This window comes from Rana temporaria, chromosome 7 (genome assembly GCF_905171775.1).
Source record: "Rana temporaria chromosome 7, aRanTem1.1, whole genome shotgun sequence".
In the NCBI taxonomy this organism is placed as follows: domain Eukaryota; kingdom Metazoa; phylum Chordata; class Amphibia; order Anura; family Ranidae; genus Rana; species Rana temporaria.
The window spans coordinates 165,925,061-165,937,166 of NC_053495.1; the positions used below are offsets into that span (position 1 = coordinate 165,925,061).

General features: G+C 41.5%; 1 protein-coding gene across 2 annotated transcripts in view; it reads right to left on the reverse strand.

Moving 5' to 3' along the window:
* PAPPA2 (pappalysin 2) overlaps positions 1–12,106 on the reverse strand; it is a 364,705-nt gene that overhangs the window by 75,406 nt on the left and 277,193 nt on the right. For both annotated transcript variants that reach the window (XM_040360367.1, XM_040360366.1), the window contains exons 15-17: positions 10,746–10,884; positions 8,599–8,773; positions 1,785–1,998 (exon numbers count right to left, since the gene is read on the reverse strand). In XM_040360367.1, the coding sequence (XP_040216301.1) occupies positions 1,785–1,998; positions 8,599–8,773; positions 10,746–10,884 (528 nt within the window). The remainder of the gene's footprint in view (positions 1–1,784; positions 1,999–8,598; positions 8,774–10,745; positions 10,885–12,106) is intronic.

The following is a 12,106-nucleotide window of genomic DNA, read 5'->3' on the forward strand; positions in this document are numbered from 1 at the left end:
AACGGGTCACAGGAGTACAAAACGAATTGCACTCCTGTGACCCATAAGTGAAGCCCAGCTGAATGATCTGAGGTTGGACTTCTCCTTTAATCTCTTCTTCATGTGTTCATCCACATTCTAGTGTGAGAGTCAAAGTGAATGTTTTATTTCACTTTAAAGTGTATGTTAATTCAAAACTTTAATTTCAGCTACAGCAAGCATTTTTTTTTATTTGGGAGATTTTCCTTTAGTTCCTTGTCTATTATCAAGACAGGAAGTGAGAGGAAATCTCTCCAAAGTGAGGAAATCTCTTGCTGTCTTCAGGGTCACCAGAACTAGTGTCCCAATTGGAAGATTATCCTGTTCTGGTTGCTTGCCGTAATCTGAGATTTAATTTTACTTTCATTCATAGTAATAACAGTAAACAGGACAGATAGAGAGGGTGAATCTCTCAGCAACAATAGAAACCTGACAGGTGTTCTTATCCCGCTCCACTGTATCGAAAACTGAAAACATTTTGCTTTTAGCTATACTGATAAATTTTAGCTCTCTGATGGGCAGATTTTCTAAAACTTGTGCTCCCAGAATTTAGTGCAGCTGTGCATAGGAGCCAATCAGTTTCTAACTTCGGCTTGTTCAATTAATTAATTGTTCAATTGGGAATAAAACCTGGAAGCTGAGTGGTTACTATGCAGAGCTGCACCAGTAGATTATGCGGAGCCACAAGCTTGGAGAGACAATTCCATTGAGTTAAGCCTGCTCTCTTCAATTGACCCCATGCTGGGATATGCAGTGAAGATAGCCCCACCTGTAATTCTGGGAAAATTCTATTAAATGCCCTGCCCAGATATAGTCAACAGGATTTGCATGAAAGGGACCTGACTTATGTAGTAAGCCCTCCAATCCTGATCCAAGCTAGGCCATACAATGAGAAATCAGCATAGAGAGATATACTCAAGATGGGAGGAGAATGGAACTCACTTTTTGGAAGGATGCCCTGCAGGATGGTTCTAAAAGGGTAATTATGGAAAAGGGTCAGTGGTACCTCTAACTGAATATGTCTGTACTTTAATGTTTTAGAGGAATATGCTCTATATCCCTCCATGTAAATACGTTGTATTTTAAACTACTATTTCCTGCTTCTTTAATACTATAAATAGTTTTGGTGTGTTAGATTAGACTTTGTATATACTTTAATAAATGCTTATTATAGTAAAGCTTTCACTTCTGGTCAAAAGAACTCTTATTTAACCCATATCATATCTTTGAGATAGTAAATCTTAAATATATAGATTCTTGAGAGTAACACCACTTCTAGCCATATTATGCAAACAGTATATGAGTGTACCTGGGTCCCACTGGTTTCTGCCAGTTCTGTGCTAAAGAAGATGGATAGAGACATATAAAACAGTGGCTGTTATTGTGAATAAGGTCCATGGGTGTGTTACCAAAGGAGAGGCATGGTTAAAAGAACTAAATAGCATAGGGCACTGTTTTGTTATAGTGTAACTTCATAATGTGTTTTTTTTTTTTACTAAGGTGAACTAACACCTTAAGTCCTAACCAAATAATCTGAATAAAATACCACGCATTTCCTTGAAGAGTCAGTGTAATTAAAGATCAGAGGTTGTTGTGAATGTAAATGACTGATAGAGAAGAGCATGAAAAAGACATTAACTAGAAAGAGAAGTCTGAAAGTCAGAGAAAGAATTGAAAATGATTAAGACAAAGGCACAGTAGGCACTGTTCAAAGGACAAAAGCATCTGCTAGTAGTAAATTTAGACAAGCACACAATAACTTTAACCTCCTAGGTCGTTGCTCAGGTGCTTCTGCTACATGGTAGCCTGGCTTACACCTGTATCTGCATGTTGATCCCACATCATGGTTACCCAGTTGGCAGCGAGTTGTGATCAGCTTTGCATGGGGAATGGGTGTTGGAGCATCGCATTCAATCTTGCAGCAGCCCTCAGGGAGAGACCAAAGACCATCCCACATACAGGTCACCCACCGATTCATTCCTGAAACCAGGAGAAAAGAGGTTAGCTTTCCATCCTTTCCTTAAAAAACCTTCACAAGACAAAAATGGTCACTGTATTTAGGATGTAGAGAACATTTTAAGGAATAATCAGCATTCATTGTGAGAATTTTACAATATACTTTACTGCCCTAGTACTCTCAGATGTAGTGTAGGAAGGAAGTAGACAAAATAACACATGGCAAACCTGTTTATGATTAAAAGTTACACTAAACAATATCCTTATTCTGTCAAAAAAATCCAAAGACATCCACTACTTCTTAGCCATGTAATCTATTTTTCATTAAATTGTTTCTTGCTGTCTTTTTGTAATGTCCTCCATGAGCTCCTGAACCTCTTCTTACCTTAACTTCCTTCTGTTTGAAATACACAGTGCACGTTAAATGTGGTAATGTGTGCTGCTCTATGCAGGGCCGTATTTAAGGCAGGAAAAAAAGGGGCAGCTGTCCTGGGCCCTGTCATTGTTGTGGGGCCCAAAACAGCTGCCTCATACCGGCCAACTATCCCAGTTTAAATTCCCTTGTCCCTTGAAATTTTAATCCTTTGCTGTGTCCCGATATCTCTGTGTGAAGTGCTGCTACTAATGCTGCCCATCTCTGCCCTATTTTTGTGTACAGATGACTCACCCGCAGACCCTTTTTTATATAAACCATAATTCATATGTAAATAACGGGAGCATTCATATGTAAATAGCTTAGGCCGGCAGCATTCATATATAAATAAAGGCAGTATTCATATGTTTATTATGCCCCTCTGCAGTGAAGAGATGATGTGCTGTAACCTCTAGCAACCAATCAGTGAGCAGTATTACTGTACAGTAATCTCTAGCGATCAATCAACAAGAAGAAATCATGTGCTGTAACCTCTAGCAACTAATTAGTGAGCCGTAATGTGTTCTGTAATCTCTAGTCTAGCTACCAGTCAGTAAGTGGTAATGATATACTGTAACCTCTGGCAACTATGGATGTGCCGAACACCCCCCCCCCCGTTCCTGTGAACAGAACCAAAAGTTTGTGTGAACTTTATAACCCCATTAAAGTCTATGGGACTCGAACGTTTGAAATCTAAAGTGATAATTTTAAAGGCTAATACGCAAGTTATTGTCCTAAAAAGTGTTTGGAGACCCAGGTCCTGCCCCCGGGGACATATATCAATGCAAAAAAAGTTTTAAAAACAGCATTTTTTTTTGGGTGCAGTGATTTTAAATGACTTTTTATCCTTCAGAAATTACACTTTGTGCAGGGACAGTTCTAAGCACGGGAAACAGGCACTGCTTTACAGGCATACTTTACACACCCCCTAGGTACGAAATTTAAAGGAATATTTCACTTTTAATGTTTTATTTTAAGCATTATTAAAATCACTGCTCCCAAAAAAGGTAGTTTTTTAAAAACTTTTTTTGCATTGATACATGTGCCCTGGGGCAGGACCCAGGTCCAAAAACACTTTTTATGACAATAACTTGCATATAAGCCTTTAAAATTAGCACTTTAGATTTCTCCCATAGACTTTTTCAGGGTGTTCTGCGGCCTTTCGAATTTGCCGCAAACACCCATAATTGTTCGCTGTTCGATGAACAGGCAATGTTCGAGTCGAACATGAGTTTGACTCGAATTCGAAGCTCATCCCTACTGGCAACCAATCGCAATCACTGCCTGATCTGATACAGTAAACTGATTTTAAGTCTAGCTCCCAACATTGATATCAACAAGACAGCCTTGGCTCTATGCACACTACAAATCCCACAGGCTGTAGTTCATAGTCCATCTCAGGAGTGAGCGAGAGAGGTTGGCTACATTTATAAATTGGGACCTTGTAGAACAAGCGTAGCCACGATCTAACAGGAAGTTGAATCACAGCAGCAAAGAAAAGGAATTTGGAGGGACTTTTTTGAGTTACGGATACATAATTGAATAGAATTTTTATTATTTGTTTAGCCTGAGTTTAATGTCAGTTTAACTAATTTCAGTAAAGCCCTATCTGTAAAAGGGTAAATTTTATTGAAATGTTCTCATGTTTTCAACATATAAAAGGATGAAAACAAAACCAAGTAAAGATACAAAACCAAAAGCCCTTTCTTAGAGCAGGCACTAAAAGTCTGCTTTTACCAGACACTCACCTGTGTTCCAGACAGGTCAATATGTCCAACTTTAACCACTTGAGCCCCGGGCCATCGTCAAATGACGGCTTCACGGTGGCTCTGAATATCCAACAGGACGTCAATTGACGTCCTGGATTCCCCCGGCCACTGGGGGGCGGGCCCGGCGCGTCCCCGAGATGCCGATGCGCGTGCCTGGCGGTCGCGATGTCCGCCAGGTACCCGCGATCGGTAATGACAGAGCAGGAACGTGGAGCTCTGTGTGTAAACACAGAGCTCCCCGTCCTGTCAGGGGAGAGAGGAGACCGATCTGTGTCCCTTGTACATAGGGACATAGATCGGTCACCTCCCCCAGTCACCCCCCTCCACACACAGTGAGAACACAATACAGGCACACATTTAACCCCTTCCTCACCCCCTTGTGTTAACCCCTTGAATGCCAGTCACATTTATACAGTAATTAGTGCATATTTATCGCACTGATCGCTGTATAAATGTGAATGGCGCCAAAAATGTGTCAAAAGTGTCCGATGTGTCCGCCATAATGTCGCAGTCCCAATAAAAAAAATCGCAGATCGCCGCCATTACTAGTAAAAAAATAAATAAAAAAAAAAAATAATAATAATAATAATAATTCTGTCCCATATTTTGTAAGCGCTTATTGCGATTTTTTTTTTTTTACCAAAAATATGTAGAAGAATACGTATCGGCCTAAACTGAGAAAAAAAATTTTTTGGAAAAAAAATTGGGCTATTTATTATAGCAACAAGTAAAAAATATTGGTTTTTTTTTCAAAATTGTTGCTTTTTTTTGTTTATAGCGCAAAAAATAAAAACCGCAGAGGTGATCAAATACCACCAAAAGAAAGCTCTATTTGTGGGGAAAAAAGGACGTCAATTTTGTTTGGGAGCCACGTCGCACGACCGTGCAATTGTCAGTTAAAGCGACGCAGTGCCGGAAGCTGAAATTTCACCTGGGCAGGAGGGGGGTATATGTGCCCGGTAAGCAAGTGGTTAAGGTAAGGTCCAGTCTAGGAGCAATGGCACACCTACCCACTGTACACCAATCTAATAAAAGTGCCCTTAAAGTGGGGGTTCACCGAAAAAAAAATGTGAACATTAGATTGAGGCTAATTACGGGAAGCAGAATCAGGTGTTTTTTTTTTAAATCAATGCAGTACTTACCGTTTTAGAGATCAATGTTCTCCGCCGCTTCCGGGTATGGTCTTCGGGACTGGGCGTTCCTATTTGATTGACAGCCTTCCGACGGTCTCATACAGCGCGTCATGAGTTGCCCAATGTCGGTGCGGCTCTATACGGCGCCTGCGCACCGACGTTCGGCTACTTTCCGAAACTCGTGACGCGCTGTATGCGACGGTCGGAAGGCTGTCAATCAAATAGGAACGCCCAGTCCCGCAGCCCATACCCGGAAGCGGCGGAGAACATCTATCTCTAAAACGGTAAGTACTGCATTGATTAAAAAAAAACACCCGATTCCGCTTCCCGCAATTAGCCTCAATCTAATGTTAAAAATTTTTTTTTTTGGGGTGAACCTCCACTTTAAGGTTTTTTCATACCAGAATTTTAGCTTTGTAGATGTGTTTTTGCATACACATTTACGCTCATTTTTAAATGCATTTTTAATGCAATTTCAATGCGTTACGATGCATTTTTTTCCTCTTTTTTATTTCGACACTTGAAAAATCTTAATTTTCATTAGAGCAAGGTGCATTCTGTTCCCTTTTTCATGCATTTTTTAATGCACTCGAAACCAAAAATGCAGCATGTTTTACTGTTGTTGAAAAAACTGGACTGACCAAATTGGTGTGCACTAGGGCCATTGGAATGATGGCAAATACAGTGCATGCGTTCTGGATGTGGTTTAACAATGCACTGGAAAGCATCTAGAGATAGAGCAGCTAAAGATGAATGCATTGAATAATATAAATACAGGTCCACACTGGTTTTGCTTCTTGAAGCGTTGTGGGCAGTGGGCCACCACCCCGGCAGTATCTCGGCCGGTCAATCCCCCCCTCATCACTCGGGCGATCCCCCAAACCCTCCATTGCTAGCTTGTCCTCCCACCAGCCCCGCATTTACCCCATCTAGGTCGCGGGCAGCTTTGGCTCCTTCCTGCCTCTCCTCCTCCTCCTTGTCGACTTCACAACGGCTTCCTCCTTGGCGGCCAATATGGTCACTTTTCCTCTCGACCAATTGGGTCTTAAGACCCATTTCCTGATTGGCCGGGAAGAGAATCAGTATGATAATAGCATGAAGCCAATTAGAGCCTCAGGCTCTGATCATGTGCCTCCAAAAAAAAAAACATTGAAATCTATGCATTCGGCCCACTGGTTGTGGGTATAATAAAGCCTTGGCCAAGAACTTTGAGAATGACACAAATATTCATTTTCACAAAGTCTGTTGCCTTCAGTTTTTATGATTTGTATATACTCCAGAATGTTATGAAGAGTAATCAGATGAATTGCAATTAGATGCAAAGTCTCTCTTTGCCATGAAAATGAACTTAATCCCATAAAAAAAATTTCCACTGCATTTGTGAAGAAGGCTTCAGGGCACCCAAGAAAGTCCAGCAAGCACCAGGATTGTCTCCTACAGTTGATTGAGCACTATCAGTGCAGAGCTTGCTCAAGAATGGCAGCAGGCAGGTGTGAGTACATCTGCACGCACAGTGAGGCAAAGACTTTTGGAGGATGGTGGAGGGAGCAAATTTTAATTTGCTTTTGTCGCACAACTGGGTCCCCTTTTGTAAGCCAATTAGAGCCACTTCTCCCCAGGAAAAACATCAGGGACAGACTAACATTCTGCAAAGGGTACAGGGATTGGACTGCTGATTTTTTCGAATAAATCCCCTTTCCAATTGTTTTAGGCATCTGGAAAAATCCTTGTCTGGAGAAGAAAAGGTGAGCACTACCATCAGTCCTGTGTTATGCCAACAGTAAAGCATCCCGAGACTATTCATATGTGGGGTTGCTTCTCAGCCAAGGGAGTGGGATCACTCACAATTTTGCCTAAGAACCCAGCCATGAATAAACAATGATACACAAAACAACCTCTGAGAGCAACTTCTCCCAACCAGCCAAGAACAGTTTTGTGACAAACAATGCCTTTTCCAGCATGATGGAGCACCTTGCCATAAGGCAAAAGTGATAACTAAGTGGCTTGGGGATCAAAACAATGACATTTTGGGTCCGTGGCCAAGAAACTCTCCAGACCTTAGTCCCATTCATAACTCGTGGCTAATCCTCAAATGAAAAAAAACAAAAAAAACACAAATTCTGATAAACTCTGTGGGCCACATCCACAGACGAAGTACGCCGGCGTATCTACTGATACGCCGGTGTACTTTCAAATTTTCCGCGTCGTATCTTTAGTTTGAATCCTCAAACCAAGATACGACGGCTTCTGGGTTAGATCCGACAGGTGTACGTCTTTGTACGCCTTCGGATCTAAGATGCAATACTTTGGCGTCCGCTGGGTGGCGTTTTCCGCGTCGGGTATGCAAATTAGCGATTTACGACGATCCACGAACGTACGCGCGGCCGTCGCATTTTCTAACATCCTCTGTAGTTGGCTTTTTCCGGCGTATAGCTAAATCTGGTATTTTTCGGCGTATACATAGACTTGCCATGTTAAGTATGGCCGTCGTTCCCGCGTCGAAATTAGAATTTTTTTTTTTTGCGTAAGTCGTCCGTGAATAGGGATAGACGTAACTCACGTCTAAGTTAAAAAAATGACATCCTAGCGACGTCATTTAGCGCAATGCACGGCGGGAACTTTCGGGACGACGCATGCGCAGTACATTCGGCGCGGGGACGCGCTTCATTTAAATGAAACCCGCCCCCAACCCGCCCAATTTCAAATCCGCCGCCAGAAATACAATACGCCGCCGTAACTTACGGCGCGAACTCGCTGAGGATTCTAAAATGCGACAGGTAAGGTACGGCGGCGTAGTGTATCTCTGATACGCTGTGCCGATCTACATGTATGTGGATCTGGCCCTAAGCATTGATTATGCAAGAATGGGCTGCCATCAGTCAGGATATGGCAAAGAAGTTGATTGAAAGCATGATAGGGCAAATTGCAGAAGTCTTGACAAAAAAGGGTCAACACTGCAAATTTTGACTCTTTGCATAAACTTAATGTAATTGCCAATAAAAGCCTTTGGCACTAATGAAATGTTTGTAATTATACTTTGGTATACCATAGTGGCATCTGACAAAAAGATCTAAAGACATTGAAGCAGCAAACATTGTGAAATATTAATATTTGTGTCTTTCTCCAAACTTTTGGTAACGGCTGTAGATGAAGGTGCCTCAAATAGATCATACAGTGCACCAGATTAAGTTTTATGTTGACAAGCACATAATATAAATCATCTGAACAAGTGGACAACAGTTGCTTTTGTTCAAAATTGTTTAGCTCCAGCTTTCACAAATCACCCAAAGTGTCTCTCTGAATTACTTACCTTGGAATTTTGCAGGAGGCAGGCAGGTAAAAAAGCATTGTTTCCCCAAGCCTGTACCTTCAGGGCAAGAAAAACTTGCATGAAATACAAGTGATGAAGGGGGAACTCCACAATCCAGACGTTCACAAGTTACCATCAAATTCCATTTTCCAAAAGAGCATTTAAGCACTGCATCCTGAAATAAATTAGAAAAGAGCATAGGAATTATTAAAGACAAATAATAAAGAAAGTTAGTGTGACAAATACATTTTTAAAAAATTTGGTGGGATGTTATGAATCCTGGCAAATTCTGTCTAAACTACTGTTCTAAAAGTGTATCCTAATGGCCCAGTATATCATATTCAAATAGTGCTTCCCATAATGAAATTGTACTACTCTAATGATGTAAGATTACATTATTTATTTATTTTTTATATTTTTTTTATTAGTATAGTCAGAAAGTGTTTTTATTGCTGTCTGTGCCTCCAAAGTGTCTATTCCCATTTGTTCTGGTAATAGGAACTTACATTTTTTAAGGTTGTCCCTGGAACAGGAAGTGAGAAAGAAATTCTCCAATAGGGAAACCCCTTCCAGTGACAACTGTCTAAGAGGGGATTTCATTTAGGAGATATTTTCTCTCACTTCCTACTGAGTCTCTGGGGCTCCAAGTTACACACGACCGAGTTTCTCGGCAAAAACCAGCAATAAACTTGCTGGGAGATATTTTTGTTGCCGAGGAAACCGGTCGTGTGTACATTTTCGTCGAGGAAACTGTCGAGAAACTCGACGAGCCAAAAAGAGAGCAAGTTCTCTATTTTCCCGACGGGAGTCTCAAATTGGCTCGCCGAGTTCCTGGTCGGGTTGGTTTCCGACGAGAAACTCGAGCGTGTGTATGCTTAGAAACCCGCGCTTGCTCAGAATAAAGTATGAGACGGGAGTAAAAGTAGAATTTGTAATGGAGATAACACATTTTTTAAGCTGTAACAGACTGAAAAGTGCAAATTGTCTCTTAACAAACTTTTACTTAACACGCAAACACATGAGATTAGCAAAACCAGCCCCAAGAGTTTAGCCAGTGGAATCGAACTTCCCCTGCCGTTGTATGTGTTGTATGTCATCGGGTTTGAGAACGAGGAGATTTTGTCTTGACAGTATGTACGCAAAGCAAGCTTGTCGAGTTCCTTGACTAGCCTAACAAGGAACTCGACGAGGAAAACGATGTGTTTCGCCCGTGGAGTTCCTCGGTCGTGTGTACGAAGCCTTACAGGAGTCTTCCTCAATGACACACTGAGATTTGGATCCACAATCAAAGACTCAGCAGAAATTATGCTTATGCCTTGAGTCACACCCAAATCAACTTCAAGTTTAACTCAGACATAAGCAAATATTGTCTAAATGTCTGATGTATTTGTATTTTTTCCGAATCTGTGCAGTTATCCAGTGAGAAATTTTCTCTCAGACCCCTTATTCACACTGGAGCGGTTTGCAGGCGCTATTGCGCTAAAAATAGCACCTGCAAACCAACCCTAAACAGCCGCTGCTGTCTCTCGGGCTTTCACACTGGAGCGGTGCGCTAGCAGGACGGTAAAAAAAAGTCCTGCTAGCCGCACCTTTGAAGCGGTGAAGGAGCGGTGTGTATATCGCTCCTTCACCGCTCCTGTCCATTGAAATCAATGGGACACCGCGGCTATACTGCCGGCAATGCGCCTGCAGAGGTGCATTGCAGACGGTTTTAACCCTTTCTCGACCGTTAGCAGGGGGTATAGCGCCGCAAAATTGGCGGTAAAATAGCGGCGCTTTACCGCAGATGCTGCTCCCGCTCCAGTATGAAAGGGGCCTTAGTGGAGGATTTTCCAGTAAAAAAAAAACGGTCACTGCTGCTCTCTCTCTGTGCAGGGTGACTGGTCTTGACTCCACCCCCTCTTGCAGTTTCCTGCAGGCAGCTTGTATTGTGCAGAGTTTCTGGGTTCCTCCCACAGCTCTGCTCTTTGTAAAGCCTATGGGCAACACAGTGGTCACCTTAGCTTTTAGAAGCTCATTTTATTGAGAAACACAGGTGCCTGCACTACAACACTGTTGTCACCTTAGAAAAGTTTAACGCAAGAACAGAATCACTTACGGCAGGTTGTACCTATTCAACATTCAAAATTAATTAACCTGAGCCTTACCTGTAAGACATTATGTCCTGTCTTACTGACTGAGTGAAGAACATGGCCCTCGTCACATGTCACAGAGCACTGAATTTCTCCATCCATATCTACGGAACAATGGGTAGAACCATGTGCCACATGCAGTGGGGAGCATGACCTAGTGGATGAATTGGGGATAACAGTAAAATGTATAAATTACTACAAGTACTTTTCAATTTTTAACAAATATAATCAAAATAAACTGAATTCTGATTGTTCTGGACTAGCATATTGTCGCTGTTGTTTTTTACCAATTAAAACTTTGATTATAGCATTGGTTTGCAGTATTATTTATAGATTTAAATTATTCAAAATATGTCCAATTTAGGTTAGTCAGCAGGTACACGTACAGCAGGTGTGCCAAATACAAGTAAACTCACCATGGCACATTGTATATATTTATGTACTGTGAAGACACCGCTGGCATCAACCATATCTCAGAGAACAACAGCAATCAGCTGGCAAAAATGATTCAAGCCAACCAATTTTTCCTCCAAGTATGATTACTTTCAATATGGCTACATAGGTCTGGAGTAGTCTGCAGATATAAAATCATTCTCAATCCATTTGTTATCTGCTGGATTAAAGTAATCCATGTATTAGCATTAGGTATACTACAGAGGGATAGACAAATTTGTCCGGTTTTGTTGCAGTCCGTGCTGCTCATATGTGCAGAGCCACTCCCTCATTTGTCTTAGTGACTATTTTCACCAAGACAGAAAATGAAGATAAGGCTCAAATTTTGCAGTTGCCATTGGAACAAAAGGTGAGGGGAAATCTCACAATTGATACACCTCTTCCAGTAATAGCTGTCAAAGGCGGGTTTTTCCATAACATTTGGGATATTCTTTGTCTAATTGGGATATACACAGTGCTAAAAACCTGACCCTTAACCAATTTAGCCAAAACTAGAAAAACTTTTGCTTGGCATTCAGCATTGACTGGTCACCTCATGTCTATAGGCCTCCTTACTAAATTAGGTGAAATGTTAAGTGACATTACCTTGAAAAATACATTGATTGGCTATGCCCAATCAAACGGGTAAGTCAGTTATAGGAGGAACCCTTAATTATCGCTCATTAGGTGAGGAAATTGTCAAGAAGATAGATCTGAAATAAAATCTTGGTAAAAGGCAGGTAAGTTGTTAAAAGTATCCTGCTAAACTAAATTCCCAATGTAACCAATAGGGATGAGCTTCGTATTCGAGTCAAACTCATGTTTGACTCGAACATCCTATGTTCGATCGTTCGTCGAAATACAGACAAAACGGGTCGCTCGCGGCAAATTCGAGTTACCGTATTTATCGGCGCATACCGCGCACTTTTTTGCCCTGAAAATCA